We start from the raw sequence: 17,489 nt of genomic DNA, 5'->3' as shown, positions 1-17,489 counted from the left end.
CTGGAGGCCTCCCTTTGCTACACCCACCCCTCCTTTCATACCCACCCTTCACATTTGGGTTAAGAAGGAGAGGGGGCCAGGTAGGGGAAGGGCAAATTTGGGCATGGGCTTTCCATTGTTAACCCTTATCTTGCACCATTTTAAGGAGAGCCTTTCGACACATGCTTCACTTAACTGGGTCCCCTGGTGGACACCTGCACTGGGCATTCCAGAAGAGGAAGGAAAGGCCATGCCACATTAAGAAGGAACCCGTCTATCTACAGGGGGCTTCCAGAACCCAGATCTGAGAATAGCAGGGGATCTGCAGCATGTGGGTCTTCCCAGCGCGGCGCGGCCGGTTTTAGGTAGCCCGGGGGTCTCCCCCAACCCAAGCCTTTTCTGCTTTCTTGAGGCTTTGCTGTGTTGCTGCCCACCAAGACAAGAGCCTAGGAATAGATTTCCTCTTGCGTCTGTGTGCGTTAGGGTGGCGGAGGTGGGGGGAAGGAGGCTATGAATCAAGGCCTCGGTTCCAGGGACTATTCTTGGCTCGGGAAGCGAGGAGGGAGAGATCACGGATTTCTCTTCGGGGGGGGGGGGCTGGGAGGGCTTCTCGGAGGTGCTTTTGCCGGACTTTCCCTGCTGCCTGGCGTTCTCCCCACCTCTGCGCCCCCCGCTTTGGCCCTGACGTGCCGAGGCTACAGTCGTGACGTCGGGAGGAGAGGGAGAAGCCCGCCCGGATCGGAAAGGACAGCGAGGGAGCCAAGCGAATCCCGGCAGGAAATTCCAACGAGGAGCAAAAAAAGAAAAAAGCAAGCAAGCAAAGGAGCCCCCAAGATCAGCGAGCCCCAGGCGCTGCTGCCACTGCCTCCCGGCGACCCCCACCGCACCCCACTCCGGACGGCCTTGGAGTCCCGGGGTTTCTCCTAGGAAAGACCCGCGCGCCGTCCCCACGAGGCTGCAAGCCCCCCGAAGTGGGCAGGAAGAGGCTGGCGAGGGCCGCCGCCGGAGGGAGGAGCCAGAGGGCGGGGCCGGCAGAGCAAGCGAGGGAGCGAGAGAGCGAGGCAGGAGCTGGAGAGAGAAGAAAGAAGAAAGGAAGAGACGCGCGAGCGCTTGCGGCGGCGGCGGCGGAGACAAAGGGAGAGCCCGGCACCGCCCGCGTGGAGCTGCCGCGCCGGGCAATGGGCAAGGCGAGAGGCAGCCCACACGCCTGACGCCGCGCTCTCCTGGCCGCGCCTGCCCCAGCCCCGCTCCACGCCTCACCGAAGCCGAAGGGATGGCTCTGCCGGCTTCCCGAGATGGGGCTCCTGCGGGCGATCCCTGATCTCGGCGCTGGAAGTGACGGTGAGAACGATAAAGGCGAGAGACCCTGTGGGAGGCACCGGGGGCCCATCGAGGCGAGGCACCAGCACCAGCCACCTGCCAAGCGAGGCTCCTCTGCGCTTAGCTGCCTGTCTCCTGCTCTCTTCTCCCCCACCCCTCAGCTGCCCACAACTGGTGGAAGGGGCCCGGCCGGCCGCCCCTCTCCCCACGTGCAGCTGCCCCTTAAGGTGCCAGCAGACAGGACTGATGGTCTGCTCGCCCCCAAGCGAGCGGGGCGACCCCAGGGAAGACCCTCCGGGCTTGCAGCTTCGGCGCCTCCTGTTGCTTGGGCACCTGGGGACTTGGCATAGCTGGGGAACGTGGCGGCGTCGCCCGGCGCTGGCAATGGACTTGCTAGGAGGCGGTTGGCAGGTTGGGGAAGGAACGCGGGGGGGGGGGGGAGGCAGGAGAGAAGTCCTGCGCGCTCTCGCCTGCCTTGGTTGAGCGCGCACCCATCTCTGCGTTTTGGTGTGTGCGCCCGCGCAAAAGCCGCCTCTTCGCAATGCCAGTTTGGTAGGCGCATTCAGCTCAGGATCGGTGCCTCTCATGTTGGCTGGAGCCGCTGTGTTTTGCGGGGTAGGGTGGATGATAATGGGCACTGCCACGGTAGAGATGCTATTCCGAGAGGTGGGAAGCATCTTAAGCTAGCTGTAAGCACTGGAGATCATCATGCACCAAGACGGGGGAGAGTCGGAGGGCCTTGCATAGGCCCACTGGGTTTCCCCCAAATGCAAGCAGCGTCAGAAGGTTGCTTTAGTGTTTTGAGTGGACAGGGTTAATCGGCCTTCTAGAAAAACAAAACAGATAAATGGCCCCCCTCCCCATCCTTCAAGAGAAGGAGGCACCATAGCTCGGTTGAGAGATCAGGCCATGGTCCTTGTTCCCCAGTTATTCTTGCTCTGATACTAATTTCTGTGCCCCACCAAAACACTTGGCCAAGGAACTTTAGCTACTGTCAGTCTGCGAAGGCAACACTGAGCCAGATCAGTGGTCTGATTTTAGTATAAGGCAGCTTCCTTTGGGTGACAGGCAGGGGCTAAAAAGATGTCAGTGTATTAAACCTGACCTCCAGGGTTTAATTTATGCCTGGGCTCAGCCCTGGAATTTGCTTTCTAGGCTGCATCTTGATCCTGGACCATAAGATGGAAAAGCAGGACACCAGTAACCTTTGCAGGCTGCCTCACGTGGTCACGGTCAGGAGTCAGGTCTTTTAGGGCAACTTGTAAAGCTTATCAGGCAAGAGAGAGCAGAAGTTAAGTGCCCCTGAAAGCCATAGTGGTTCCTGGATGCCCACTTTAGGAGTGGATGGCTGTGGATTTCCAGAGGGTCAGATGGACATGCTCAGTGGTGTGTTTGACTTCATGTGTATCAGCTTTAATTTAAATTAAGCCTGGGAGCTTCTGTAGTGGTGGCTAGGTAGGAAAATGTAAAAAGTGCTTGCCTAGAATCTGAGGTGCCCTCTGTGCTATCAGAGAAAATAATCGAGAGCTTGTTCAATGTGGACACACACACACACTCACTGCTGCCCAGGAATGTATGTAACCTACTTGTGCACAAGGGCTGTTGGTGTCATCTGCATGGATGAGCAAAGCTGGTGTTCAAGAAGAAGCCACAGCCTGTAACAGTACAGGTAGGGACATATTACCTGTAAAGGCACCCTATCTTCAGAAGCGAACATGTGCCTGAGCGTATGTTTGAAAATGAACGGGGAAGGGCAGGCCTCATGCACACAAATGGTGGATCTGACGTTGGAGAGGCAAGGAAGCCCAGTGCTCCAGAATCACCAGAGGTTCCAGCTGCAGGCCAGAGCAGTCCCTGTTCCAGATGGATTGGCTGCCTGTGCTTTTAAGGTGGACTAGTCCTTTTGATGCAGTGCTCCTCCCTCCTTCCCAACCCCCACCCCTCCAGCAGCCGTAGCCAGCACAGCACACCAGTCATCTCAGTGTCCCGTAGATGCCAGCCTTGCACGAGGCCAGATTCATGCTGTGGCGGAGTCCTTGCCAAGGTGCTGCTAAGTCTTTACTTTGACATTTATTGTCGTGATTTGAGGCTGGGATCTGCATTGCCCAGCACAGGCGTAGCTGTTCTCTCCTATTTGAGAAGGAGGGGAGGCACTGGAGTCTCGGGGAGCCGTGCACAGGCCCTGTTGCAATTCCCTCCCGCATACCAGTTGCAATGCTTTCTATGCAGAAACCCTCAATAGCATACTGAGGTGCATGTATCCATAGCCATCCTCATCTTATTAGGGACTTCTAAAAACACACCCAGAAAGGATATTTATAGGTAAAGATGAGCTACATTTGTAAGAACCATCCTGGCCTTCTCTGCTGGAATGGACAATTTTTATTAAGTATCTTAAACAGGATGTTAAGGCTGCTGGTGGAGGCATTGCCTTGAGAAGCCCTTGGTACTGAGGACCGTGGGATCAGTAAGACAGGGTCATATAGTAGGTTCACTTGGAACACAAGTAGATCCCTGCTGGATCAGACCAGAGGCCTATCTACTCCAGCTTCCTGTTCTCACAGTAGCCACCCAGTTGCTTTTGGGAAGCTCACAAGCCGGACATCAGGGCAATGCCCCACTCCCGCTGTTACCTCCCAGCAGAGGCATATATTGGCCACTGGTTTATGGCCACCTGTAACTGGAGCTTTTTGTCCTGCAGGTGTGTGAATATTGCACTGGTCTCTGCTGGAATTATACTGTTCTCATGTACAGCAGAATATTCAGGGAGATCTAGCCAGCTCTGTGACCTCTTCCTTCTGGCCAGCAGCCAGCAATCTCACCAAGTACCAAGGTTGTCCCAGGTGGAGGTCTGGCACTGTGACCTTGTCTTTGTTACAGAGTTCTCTGTGCTCTGCATTTAGAAAGTGTCTGCAATTCTATACTTTTTCGGAAGCAGGTTGTGTGTGTGTGTGTGTGTGTGTGTTTGCACTCAGTTAATTCTAGGAAAGCTGGATCTTTGTACAATTATGCAAATCAAAGCATATTATGCAAATCAAAGGTGAGCCAAAATTGGATAAGATGAGGTAGGCTCTCTCAGATGGCATATTTTGAGGTACCATCAAGGGGAACCAAATTGTCAGTGGTTTTCTTATTACCATTTTTCTTTTTTTAGATCTCCTGGGAGATTTTTTGGGTCATTTTGCATTATACTTTCTTCTAACCAATGGGAAGGTGCAGAGAGCTATGCACAACCCTGTAAATCTTCTCCCTGGCAACTGAATATCCTGTTCATCTCCCACTGTGGCTTTTGAAATTTCATGGATTCCCCGCCCCCCGTCTATTCATTACATTTATTTCTCTGCTTTCCTCCACGTTACTCAGAGCCACATACCTTGGCCCTCTGCTATTTTTTCTTCACAACAACCCAGTGGGCTAGGCTACGCTATAGGATAGTGGCTGAACCAAGCGAGTTTCATGACTGAGTGTGGATTTGAACCCTGGTTTCTCTGGTCCTGTCCCAGTACTCTAACCACTTAACCAGTCTGTCATGACACATTGCTTAACCTTACAAGCCTGCCTTCATGGCAATAAAGGTTAGAAACATACTTTAAACATAAATATTTCCCGGAAAGCTGAATTCAGTGCCTATTAACAAATTTCACCCTTGTACAACATGATCATTTGCAGCCTTTTTTGTGGGCATTTAGTTAATGTCAGCTTGCTGTTGACCTAATCACGCTGAAATTTTGTAGTTCCTTAGAAAATCCTGTTTTTAATTAGCAGATTTGGGGGAAGAGTAAACTGGGAGGGGGGGAGCTTGATCTCCCCTGTTGCTGCCATATTGGCAACTGCAAAGTTGTTCTTCCTGGGCTTGTTTTAGCTCAGTCACACTTCCTTGATGGAGCCACCAACTGGGACACGTGCATTCAAAGAAGGGACAAAGGACATTCCCACTCAACCCATGTTTCACGGGCTGCTTCATTTCCTGTGTGGATTCAGCCACCCACCTGCTTACCCAGTTACACTTCCTTTTTTCTTCTAACTTGTGGCCACCACTTCTGAATGTAAACTTGACAGTCTTAATGTAATTTGTGTTTTTAATAATGGGCCTGCACATAGATAAGTAGAAAGGCTTATCTATGTGCCTTGTCAAAGATTCAGAAGGCCTATAGCTCAAGGTAATATATAGTTCAGTTGGCTGAGTCCCAGATGGAATATTTTGGGGCTACTGCCTTAGAATATGGATAATAACAAAGGAAATGATCCAGACAAGCATCACACAAGTGGCAAAAGGGTCCATTCAAACCCAAAACTTTAGTATAGGGCCATTATGAGGAAGATGTTAAGCAGTGGTCAACTGTATTGAGGCTAGAAGACTGACATTTCAGGCATTTTCTGTGATTGGCTGGCCTGTGGGGTCTCTTCTGACTAAACAGTTTAATGCTTACTGGTATTGATTTGCACCTGCCTTAGGGTGTATGGCAGGCAGGTGGAAGGTAAACAGCAGCCTACTCAGACCAGGGTCCCTGTTTCTGACAGAGCACTCAGTGCTTGTTGACTGATGGGCTTCTTACAAAGAACACTTGGCCTTGATCTGACCTGATGTGAAGCAAGAGAACAGATCCAGGAACACAGCTTAGTTGCTAGCTCTTAACCTTAACTGTTAATGGCTGCCGATCATGCACTCTGGCTCTGTACATTTAAAACACACCAACAGGGTTGGCAGCTGACAGGGGCTCTCGGTACCTGAGGCTGAAGCTCAGCCCACTTCTTAAGTTTCAGCGGCTGGTTTGGGCTCTGATAAGAAGGCTGGCTTAGTGTAAGCAATAATAAAAGCTTGCAGGCTTATCTCTTAATGCCTTGATATGGTGGGGAATACCCTCTCAGCTGTGTTTGAGGTGACAGTGAGATACTTTGAAAGGAGAAATGGAGTTGTTCTCAGTACAGAGTTCCTCAGAAAGGTCTAATCCCAAATAGGTCCTGTTAACATTTGGGCAAGCTCTGATGACACTTTGAAAGGCCATTCTATGAACAGTGCTTACAGAGATTCCCAAGTTAAACAGGGTGCACACTAGCCAAAAGTGGGCAACAACAGGCCTCTCTACCTGGCCTTTGGTTGCACCCTCCCTGCCTAGGCCACGCCCCCTGCTGCCCTCTTCTGCAGCCTTCTCTGTTTGCCTGGGTGGAATGTGGAATACCTCTTGCTGCATGTGTGCCTGTCTAGAATGCAGCCTAAGTGTACAAAGGCAAGACTCAGATCACCTCATCCCCACAGCTTGTGATCTGCTGCAGTATACATGCAGGAGGAATTCTCCCTCTGGAGTGATTGTGATTTCCTGAAATGGGGTTCTGGGATCAGTCCATTTATGAAATATCCTGGGAATAACGTACTTACTTGCCTTGGATTATGGTGGCCTAGCTACTGGCAGACATCAGAACTAACAAGCAATGAACTAAGCAGGCAGGAGGAGGGTGGAGATGTAGCTGATGGTGGGGCCTTTACCTGATGCAAGTGTCAAAGTTCAGTTTTAGCTTAGGGCAACCTGCTTTGCGCTTAGTGGTCCTTAAGCTGCACTGGAAACAGCTTTGCTATGAATGGGAGGTTGTTGGTTGGCATCCATTACCTGGGGGTAGGGGGTAAGCGAAGGCAGAGAAGGAGGAATCAGCACACATCTTGGCAGTGGCGTGTGAGGCACCATGTGGAGAGCAGTCCCTTGAGGGGTGAAGCTGTGACATGTGTGGGCAGGAGGCTTCTGTGATGGTTTGTGGATGAGCAGAGGAGTGCTGTTGGGCTAGCAGTGCCATCAGGAGGAGAAGTGAGGTAGTGCTCTGGTACTTGTGCTTTGCTGTCTTCTCTTGGCCTCTCCCTTTTGTGCCCTGCTGTTTCGTGAGTCCTCCCTTTCACTGCCGCCGCCGCAGCAGCAGGTCTGGAATTTGGGTTCGCTCCATTCCTGGAAGTTTATTGCCTCAGTCGGAAATGGCCAGGGCGATGGGGGGTCCACAGCTTTGGTTGCAACCTGTGCAAGGAGCATGCCTGAATGCCGTAAGCCCAGCCTGATCTGTGAGTGTTCAGTGCATGAATGAGAGTGGGCACATGTGATGGTGAGTGTGTGGGCAGTACTGTGGCTGCATGAAAGGGGGCACATGCCCACTTGGTAGTCACAGGCTTAGATTGCTGGACAGCGGTAGGAGGCTGTACAATACACCCAATTTAACCAAAAGCTTTCCTCCCCTCTACTTTGCAGTTGCAACTGGTGGGAAGCCAAGTCAAGCCGTAGGCTTTTGTGTTCAAGGGGAGGGCAGTGTTTGCAGTCAGGGTCTAAGCTCTACACCCCTTCATTGGACCACCAGTGGCTTGTGCTCGTTAGCTGGGGAGGGGCTTAGAGCAGGCAGGGTGGGTTCTGCAAAATAGCACTTGTCTGTCCCCTCCTACAATCAATGGCATTGTCTGTCTGTTTGCAGGGAGCGAGCTCCTGTCGGAAGTGCTGTTGGCCCTGCAAAGCCCCGAGCCAGCAATGGGAAGAAGTTGGGCTGGGTGCTGGTGTTACTGGTCGTGTTACCCCAAGTATCCAAGAACTCAGGAGTTTGAAGAAGAGAGCACAGGCCGTGCCCATGAGCCTTCCCAGCACTCTCCTTTCCTCCCTTGGGCTCCTTTAGGAGCCAGAACTCCCCCCTCTCCGTGAAAGGCCCAAGCCTGCGCCCCAGTCTCTGGCCAACCTCTTCCATGGCTGCAGTTGTGGAGCACCTCCGGGAGGCCGCGTAACTCACAAGGGGCTGAGCTGCTGCAGACCCTGCTTCCACTGCCTTGACTGAAGCAGGGCCCTGTTGGTGGTGGCCCCTGGATTGTACTGTGGCTGAAAAGAGCACCCTGCACAATCTTTGGGGAAAAGGCAAAACTGGACGTACAAGGAGAGCAGAGGGGAAGCTTGTGATCCCATCAACATGACTGGGCAGCAAGGGAGGAAGCAGAGCAGGCAAAGGCACCCGCAGAACTCAGCCTAGTCCCTGCCTCTTTGCAGAAGACCCAAAAGTGGGGGGAAGAGAGAAAGAGTCTCCTGCCCACCCCCCAAGCTGGAACTGAATAAACTCCTTGGCTTCAAAGCTCGTAGGGTGAAACCTCTGCCAGTCCTCCGGAGCGAAGATGGTGATGTCCCACGGCACCTACACCTTCCTCACCTGCTTTGCCGGCTTCTGGCTGATCTGGGGGCTCATTGTGTTGCTATGTTGCTTCTGCAGCTACCTGCGGCGGCGCATGAAGCGGCGGCAGGAGGAGCGGCTGCGAGAGCAGCACTTGCGCACCCTGGAGATGGAGCCCCTCCATTACGAGGGCTATGGGGGCCCTGCCTATGGGGGCTCCGGCTACGGGGGCGGGTACATCAGGAACCCACCGGGCATCGCGGTACCTCACCGACTCCGGATCGAGCCCCATCGCCCTCACCTCCCACCCCCGAGGCCGTGGAGCTGCAGGCATGGTAAGGGCACCCGAAGGGGACTGAGCCCACTCCTGGTGCAGAATACAGTCGCGTTTGGGAGGAGCGCTGCTTCTGCAGGTGGGTAGCTGGCTGGCGAGAACAGAGGAAGTCAGGCCATTGGTCCATCTAGCATAGGACGGGCTGTACTGGCTGGCAGGGGCTCCCCAGGGTTTCACGCAGGGATCTCCCCGCCCTCTCTGGAGATGCTGGGGATTGAACCTGCAACCTTCTGCATGCAAGGCAGATGCCCCACCACTGAGCCACAGCTAAGGGAGCCAAAGCTGCCTCCAGTAGGCTGAAATGGTTCAGCCTTCACCCAGAGCTTGCAAAGTTTCAGCTCCCTTAATGGCAGCTTCCAACAAAATATGAAGGAATGAAACAAAACATTGCTTTGGGCTGCCTTCAGAAGCCTTCTAAAAGTCAGATAGTTGTTTATTTCCTTGACACCTGACACAAGAGTGTTCCACAGGGTGGGTGCCACTGCAGAAATGGCCCTTTGCCTGGTTCCCTGTAAATTCACATCTCGCAGTGAGGGAACTGCCAAAAGGCCCTCAGAGCTGTACCTGTGTCTGAATGATGGGGGTGGAGAAGCCCTTTCAGGTATGCAGGGCTGAAGTGGGCAGGATCTCAGGAAGCTTATTTAAGAGGAAGGTGAGGTCAGAATGCCCATTCCGTGTATCCAAAGTCTTGCACCATCCCTGATCCCATTTGCTTGCCTGTGAAGTGTAGGTCTGTGGTTGTAGCCAGCTCTTGGGTTGTGATAATAGAGCTTAGGGTGTTTGTGTCTCTGTCTCTCCCCAAACCTTGCTCGGGACAGGTGAGCTTGTATTTTGTATGCCTGGGGGGAAGAGAGCAGGCAGTGGTGGGATGGCACGCTTAACTGTCTCAGTTCCTTGCACTCGGTCACTGTGATTGCTTTGCTTGCAGAACCAGATCCATCCAAGCCACCTTGCTACGAGGAAGCAGTGCTGATGGCTGAGCCGCCGCCGCCTTACAGCGAAGTGCTGACGGACACGCGCGGCTTGTACCGCAAGATAACCACCCCCTTCCTGAGCCACGAGCAGCCGGAGAAGCAGGAGCAGCCGCCCAGCTACAAGCCCCTCTTCCTGGACCGGGGCTACAGCTCAGCGCTCCACCTGCCCAGCACAGCCAGCCGGGGCCCCACCTGCACCAACCTCTACTTGGAGGCTGAGCACTCGCAGCGCATCTTCCCCAGCTGGACAGACTCAGAATTCAGCGCCAGAGACAGCTATGAGCCGGGGCCCTGGCACCTGCCGGTCTCAATGCCTTTGTTTGGCAGGACTACTGCAGTTTAGCACGCCATGCCGCGCCCTGGGTGGGACTGTGGCTGCTGCTGCACACAAGCTGGAGGATCCCGGCAGCCTGTTTGTTCCCTTGGTCTGCGGGAGCCACCCAGCCTCTCAGTCCGAGCCTTCCAGCCATGTCTGGGCCATGAGCCCTCGCAGTGCAAAGATCTCTCCCCCCCCCCCCAGTTGCTCTTTGACCTCCTGGCCAGGGTGAGATTGGGGCTGGTCTCCCCATCTCGCCCACTTCCCTTTTTCTGGGCCCGCTACAGGCTCTGTTGGTGCTGACTGCAAGGGGGCCTTTGGGTTCGTTTCCTATTTTTCGTTTGTTACATTTTGAAAATAATAAAAGTTTGTGGAACCTGATTTATTACAAACCTGGTGCTGGGTGGTTGATGAGTCTGTGCTGCGAAAACGGTGGGTGTGCTGTGCTTTTAAAGAGTCCCATGTGCACTGTGGCAGGAAGTGAAGCAACCCCATTCCTAAATAATCCCACAGAATTAGGAGGATGGAGGCCTAGGCGTGTTCCAGAAACGCATTCCTTTGTTGGCAGTGACATCTAGTGGTGAGTTCTCCTGCTCAGGCTATGACTTCATGCAGGGCCCACTACAGACCACACAATGCCACGTTCAAAGTGTTCCAGTTGCTTAAAATAATAATTCCCCTCAGCTTTCATACCCCTACCCTATCAAAGTACATTTTTGGCCCCTAAAAGCAGCTACTGAAAAAACTCTGAATAAAAGACCAGCCGTTTTGTGCCTGTGGAATATGCCCACCCGACCACCCCGTGGTCTTGCGTTGCCTCATTAATCCTGCCCCACCTAAGAAAGAAAGAAAAGGAAAAAAAAAAAAAAGGCACCTTGTACTACAAAGCCAGCTGCCCTGCTTGGAATCAATTTATTTATTAACATACATAAGCACATTGCTGTTACAGAATTTGTGCTTTCAAAAAAACAATTACTGTACGTGAGAGAAAGGAAACCAAGCATGGAATGAAAGAGGAAAGAGGGTAGGGAAAGAGGAAAGGGTTTTTTTGGAGGGGGGAAGAGCCCACCCAGAGTCTCCCCTTGTCCCAGGCTCTCAGGGCAAATAAAGGCCTAAGGAGAAGGGTCTGAAATGGGCTTATTTCTGAAACAAGAGGGGCATTTGGGCACAGAACTCTGGAGGGGGGAACGTTCCTTGCTGCTAGAGCCCAGAGATGGAGGGGGCTCTCCTTCGCTTCCCTGGGTGCCTCAGGTGTGTGTTGGGGGGGACCAAACAGAGAAGTGGGGGGATGGGAGCCAGAGCCTTGCCCACACAAGGGCCATTTTATTGCCATATTTTATTTTAAATTCGTGCAAAATACTCAAAACTCTGGGCAGAGTCTGAGAGGAGGAAGCGACCCTCCCCACCCACCCCCAAGAGCAGCACTCACAGGAGATCAACCCAGATGGTATACATGGCATTTGGGGGGGGGGGGTGTCAGAAAAAACCCAATGGGCAGAGGCAATTGGGAAGGGGAAGGATCTGCAGGGAAGCTACCAACAAAGAGGGGGACCAGGCAGATTTACACGTTTCCTATTTGACAACATTAGAAAAACAGGGAGAAGAGAGAGAGAGAGAAAGAGAAAGAGAGCTGGAAAAAGTTACCCCGGAGTACCATGGAGAATATCCTGTCTGGCTGGGGCACAATCTTAGGCCCTGGACCGCAGGGCTACAATACGGAGCAAGCAGGCACCAGGCCCTCACTGCGGCTGCTCCAGGCTTGCACTCGCTGGGCTCGCTGGGTGCAGGATACAGGAGTCGGGCAGGGGAGCTGGCCTTAAACGCTGCCCCCAAAGTTCTCCTCGTCTTCTGGCACTGGGTCCGCATCCCAACAGGTGATATCAATCTCTGAGGGGGGAATCAAATGCATGACCTGTGAGGGAGGGTGGCTGGCTCTTTCCCCCCTTTCAAAAGGGGTGGTCCCCAAAGCCCGCTCTTCTAGGGGTCCCCAGAAGAGGAAGCGCAAAGGTGGCTCTTCCCATCCTCCCTCCCACCTGCCCATCCATCCCTGATCCTCACCTGGGGGCTTATTGTAGAACACTGGAGGAGGAGCTTTAGCAGATGGTTCTTCTGATTGGTTAAAGTCTTCATCTTGTGATTGGCTGAAATAACCCTCGCTGGTCTGGAAGAGAAAAGCAAATTGTGGCATGTGCTGTGCTTTGGAAGGTGTCCCTATTCTTTCCCTTCCCAGTTAACCCAGAGCAACAATCACTTTCTGGTTTTGTACTCTCAGACAACGAAGGCCTGAGGAGTAAAATGCTCAAGCTACCCATGAGCTAGCACGTGTGAAAGGGTCCAAAAGTTCTTGGAACATGCATGGTCTAAAGACTGCAGCAAGGTGCATATAAATAATGATGTTCATCATCATTTGTCTTCAACATTAATAAATAAACAAATATTTTGTCTGTGCGTGTATAAATAAGACATGAAAGATGTGTCATGCCTAGGGAAGGTTTTAATGTTTGATGTTTTACTGTGCTTGGTGTTTTAATTTGTTGCAAGACACTCAGGGTGGCTGGGGCAACCCAATCAGTTGGGCAGCATATAAATAACAAAATTATTATTATTATTACTTCTCCAGTGGCAGGGCCTAAAGGAGACACACTTTAAATGAACACACAGCAGCAAGCTGTGGTACCTCATGATCCTCTGTTTTGATCTGCAAGGCAGGGCCAGGAGCTTTCAGAAGTGCTCCCCAGGCCCTGCTGCCAGCCTGAGCGCCCCCTCCTCACCTGCGTGCTTTCCTTTTGGGCCGTCTCCCCGTTGGTGAGCAGCTGGGGCTCTTGGTGCACCCCGGAAGCTTCCTGCAGAGCGTGCTGGTAGCTGAGGGTCATCTGGTGCAGCCCCTCGATGGCAATGATGCTGGCCGGCTCTTCATCCTGCTCAGCGTCACAGAAGGTGGCTGGGGGCTCGGGCAGGTCGTTGAAGTTCAACAGGTTGTCTTCCAGGAGGCTGGCGGAGGGTGGGGGCTCCACCGCCCCTGGGGGAGCATCCACCTCGACCAGCATGGGGGCGGCGGCGGGAGGCCCGTCGTGAAGGTCCCACGGGGCTGGGGTGGGGGGCCCGCCCTGGAGCTCCCAGGCGGCGGGAGGGGTGGGCTCGGCCGCGGTGCTGTCGTTCTGCCACAGGTCAAGGATGTTCTCTGACGGCGGGGCGGGGGGCTGGGAGAACCCAAAGGCCTCACCCAGATCCAGGGCGCCTTCGCTCTGCATGGGCAGAGGGGCTGCTGGGAATAGAGGCTCTTCTTTGGGAGGCGGGGCGTCTGGGAACAGAGGCTCATCTTTGGGCTCTGGAAACACCAGGTCTTCTGTGGGGCCAGCCCCGCCTTGCTGCGGCTCTGCCCAGTCCGCCGCCTGCCAGGCTGTGGCCCCCACAGGGGGTTCCTCGGCCTTCTCCATCGGAGGCTCCACGCTGGCAGGGGCCCAGCTCATTGCAGATGCCACCGCTGTCTCGTCGCTGCTGGGGCTGGAGGAGTCTGCAGCAGGGAGGAAGCGAGAGAGGAGGTTCCTCAGCAGACCTGGAGGGAGGGAGCCCACAGCCTGAGGACCCGGGAGGGGGGCAAGCCTATAGGGGCGAGGGGGCTGCACGTACCTTTCAATGCACCCTGCTGCGTTACCTCATCCAGGGCCCGCTCAATCTGCTCCCCAACAGGCGTCGAGGCTGTGCTGGAGTCGCAGGGGCTACTGGCGGAGGCAGAGACCTTTCTGTGCGTTTCCGACTGGCTGCCTGTGAAGGAGCCACACGGGCACTCAGGTGGGGAGCCCACAAGTCAAAGGCCACGACACCCCCCTAGCCACAGGGCCCGCCAGTTGCGCTCCCAAGCACGCAGGGCAGCTCCGTTCGAACAACAGCGACGGCAACAAGGCACCAAGATCCGACTCCTCCTGAAATGTGCCATTTCCCCAACTTACCCAGTCGACAAAATTAACCAGCTGCCCTTAAGCGACCCTAACCCTACAGCAAGTTATATGGCATAAAGGTTTCGCTTTGCTTTTTGTGGACAAATGTGTTGGAAACTGAAGGAGTGAAGAAAGAAGAAAAGCCCTCTTTTGTGGTGGGTGGAGGCAGAACTCTTGTGTCATGTACAGCCATGGGGGCCCTGAAGTTCTCTATCTCAAATGGCACTTAAAATTGGGAATGAGGAAACCGTGGCTCTCCCAGCTCCCATAGTCCACAGCAACCATGGCCAATGATCAGGAATGATGGGAGTTGTAATCCAGCAACACTGGGAGGCCAGTTTTGCCACCCTCTCCTTTATAGAATAGGATGTATCCTCCCCTTTTTACTATCTTTGGAAGCAGAGTCTACAGGAAACCATAACACCCCCCCCCCCACTGCAAACATCAGGTGAAGGGACAACTTTAGAAGGTCATCTCTGTCCCAGACTTAGTACTCCCATCACAAACCCAGTTCGCCCTGTATATCCACCCTACACCCTGGTTCAGGGACATCCCCTGCTCTGCAGTGCAACTGCCCCCTGCAGCATGGTGTGTGTGTGTCTGTGTGCATACTGTTTGTGGATATGTGTGTGTGGTTCATCTTCTGTTTGCATAGATTTTGGCTCCCCCTTTTCTAATCTGGGGAAACGGATGCTTTGTTCTAAAGTCACAATCGGCCTAACTGGTTTTCATTTGAGGCTTTCTGTTGACTGCCTCCACCCTGCCTATAGGGCATCAATACACCGGCCTGCAAATCCATGCTTGTAGCTACTGATGTTGAGAAGTCCCTGTTGCGGCCTACCTAACTGAAGCTGTTTTTTAAAAGGTGAACCAGGCAGGGGCATAGATGTGGGGCGCCAAAGGGGAAGTTTCCGTCTTATTTACAAAGCCAGCCCTCCCGAGGGTGGTAGCTGCCGAAGCATAACGCTAGGCCCCTCTCCGCTCTTCTGGGGCTACACTCCTGCCATGCAGTGAACACGAGAGAGAGCAGGCCGTGCCCTGAGTCTTCCCTGGTCCAGTCTGCGGGGCCAGTGTTTCTCGGACACTCATGGACTCTTAGTCCTTCCTTTCAGAGATGCCTGCGGAGTGAGATTGGGCGTGGCCAAAGATACAAGGTGTGGGGCGGGTGGGCAAGGCCCCCGAAGCAGCTGCCTCCCCAACCGACTCCCCAAAGCCCGGCCGGGGCCTGGCTACCTACATGGGAAGAAGGAGGAGAGGTTTGGTGTGCGGTGGCAAGAGATATAGGGGAAGGGAGTCCGTGGAGGGGAGGAGGAGGAGGAGGAGGAGAAGGAAGGCGGCCCACTGTCAGGTGTCTTTATGAAAGGACAGTGCAGACGACCTGCTGAGAGAAAGACAAGACAGACGGACGGAGACAGAGAAAGCAGAAGAGAATGATCAGTCTCCCCTCCAGCTGCCCACTCCATCTCCCGCCCGCCCCCTGCTCATGCCACTGGGCAGGCAAGGCCCACGTGAGGGGCTGGGGAGGCAGGGGAAGACTGTGAGGGAGGCGGGTCTCTGCAAAGGCAAGGAGGAGGGTGGGAGGAGGCTCCTGGGGGCAGCAGTGCAGGGTGGGGGGCTGGGGGAAAGCAAAGGCAGCGGCTGGGGGGCACGGGGGCCAGGCTGGAGCAGTGTGGAGGGGGCAGGATGGCATCAGGAAGGCCGGGCGGTGCAAGAAAGTGAAGCGGGAGAGAAAGAGGAAGCTCGGAGGCAGGATACGCAAGTGGTGCCGGGGAAGACGAGTTCATGCCAAGGTCCCTACGTCAACTGGCAACCTGGTCCCCAACAGAGAGTCTACCCAAACTATCACACAGAAGTGTGAACCCAAAGCCGTAATGCAGAGGGCTCCAGAGAGCAGAGTTCATGCCTTAGCCCTGAGGCAGGGATAGTTGCAGCTGCACCATCCTCTGCGGTGAGCAGCCCAAGGAGCCAGAAAAAGCCACAGCAGAGGTGCAAAGGAGTTCTCTAGCATGAACCACCCGTGGAGGCTGCTGCAAATACAGCGCTGAGTCTCTGTGCTTCTTTGCCAAAACAATGCCTGGAGGTTCTGCGGCCTACTCAGGTCTGGTGGGCTGTACAAAACTCACAAGCAGCCAAGAAGTGTGTCCTAAGCAGCAGCCAGGAATTGGGGTGGGAGAGGGCACAAGAGAAAATCTCACCCGCTGCCGCCCCTGTTTTCTTTTGTCCAGTTCCTTCCATAGGGAAACCTGTGGCCTCCCAGATAATATCAGGCTACATATCCCATCCCCTCTGATCATCAGCCATGCTGGCTGAGGCTGAAGGAGCCCAACACCTCCTGCAGGGCCACAGGTTCTCCCTCCTGGCTACAGAGGCACAGACTCGCTTGATGCAATGAAAACTGCGGCAGGATTTCTGGGCCCCCTGTCTTCTTTACATTGGCTTATTCCTAGTGTCCCTTTGCTCACCTGCCCACCCCAGCAGTACCATTCTTCAGACAGCACTGTCAAGGGCAGAAACAGGCTGCTAGGCCGGAGCAACCCGCCCCCCCCAAGGCTGGCCTGCTGCCTAGCTAACATCAGACCCACTTGCATACTAGGATGATGCAACTGAGGTGATGGAGGACCACTTTGCTGCATGGACACCACTTGGAAACTTCCCATCAGGGAAGCCAATTGTCTGCAGGATCCAGACACCATGAAAGCAAGGTGTGGTGACGACGGGCTGCCAGTATAGATTTAGCCCAGAATGGAACGTTTTCTACATCAATGACTACATGATAAATGATATTTTGCTTCCATGTTAAATTCTCAAAGGGTGAGAGGTTCACTATAGTGTCCTCTAAGACAGATGATCTCCCAGACCCTGTCTTGAAAATCAAGCTATGCTAGGTTTGATCCACAGCCCAGAAACACACGCCTTGTGTGGCGTTGGCACCAGCAGCAACCCCTGATCCAGGAGCGATATTGTGAGCCTTGAGCAAGAGAAAGGCAGGACAACCTGCGCCACAGATGTCTCACTCTAAGCCCCATGTGATAAATAATGACGTAGTATAACCCTGAAGATCTCATTTCTACTGTTCTCCAAAACTGACAAAACTGTTGCCGTTTTGGACAATGAAATAGATATGAACTAGAATATATATATCCAACAACACCACCTAATCAAATTATTGGACGCAAAACTTGGTTATATGTGATAAGAAAGGACATAAGTCTTTTGTTATAGCTAGGCATTTGCCACTTTTCAGGCTTTCATAGGATGATGGCTGTTTTCCTTATGGTGAGACTCAGCAGCAGGGAATGTCTCTTCTCTGCACCTCATTCTGTGTTCAACTGACCTCTGGTCATGTTTCTGAGGTTTTTGCATTTTGCTTCCTTAAACAACCCCCGCATCTGCTCATATCATCCGTAGCAGACATTTCCAAGTGTCTGGATGCTCCCACTGCCTTGCCCTGAGATTTATACTTTCCCACCTTCCATTCAAAAACAAAAACAAAACAAAAACCAGGTTGC

At 53.6% G+C, this 17,489-nt stretch overlaps 2 protein-coding genes across 4 annotated transcripts in view; one reads left to right on the top strand and one right to left on the bottom strand.

Moving 5' to 3' along the window:
- The first annotated feature begins 1,180 nt into the window (after positions 1 to 1,180).
- Positions 1,181 to 10,423, top strand: PRR7 (proline rich 7, synaptic). Of its 3 annotated transcripts, none has more exons than XM_028718503.2 (3): positions 1,181 to 1,320; positions 7,744 to 8,753; positions 9,681 to 10,423. In XM_028718503.2, exons 2-3 carry the CDS (start codon positions 8,423 to 8,425, stop codon positions 10,067 to 10,069), a joined length of 720 nt encoding a protein of 239 aa, XP_028574336.1. In that variant the 5' UTR covers positions 1,181 to 1,320; positions 7,744 to 8,422; the 3' UTR covers positions 10,070 to 10,423. The 3 variants fall into 3 exon arrangements, with proteins under 3 accessions (XP_028574336.1, XP_028574335.1, XP_028574337.1); XM_028718502.2 differs by having other exon boundaries at positions 7,744 to 8,831; XM_028718504.2 differs by having other exon boundaries at positions 1,182 to 1,320; positions 8,518 to 8,831.
- A 512-nt stretch (positions 10,424 to 10,935) lies between these two features.
- The window catches only part of DBN1 (drebrin 1), a 40,553-nt gene continuing 33,999 nt past the window's right edge, over positions 10,936 to 17,489 (bottom strand). The window contains exons 9-13 of the mRNA XM_077923494.1: positions 15,218 to 15,457; positions 13,673 to 13,807; positions 12,814 to 13,556; positions 12,101 to 12,203; positions 10,936 to 11,929 (exon numbers count right to left, since the gene is read on the bottom strand). Of these exons, the coding sequence (XP_077779620.1) occupies positions 11,859 to 11,929; positions 12,101 to 12,203; positions 12,814 to 13,556; positions 13,673 to 13,807; positions 15,218 to 15,457 (1,292 nt within the window). The 3' untranslated portion in view covers positions 10,936 to 11,858. The remainder of the gene's footprint in view (positions 11,930 to 12,100; positions 12,204 to 12,813; positions 13,557 to 13,672; positions 13,808 to 15,217; positions 15,458 to 17,489) is intronic.

The sequence above is a fragment of the Podarcis muralis genome, chromosome 2 (assembly GCF_964188315.1).
Source record: "Podarcis muralis chromosome 2, rPodMur119.hap1.1, whole genome shotgun sequence".
NCBI lineage: Eukaryota > Metazoa > Chordata > Lepidosauria > Squamata > Lacertidae > Podarcis > Podarcis muralis.
Note: the sequence above shows the minus strand (reverse complement) of the source record. Positions and strands in the feature narration are given on the sequence as shown.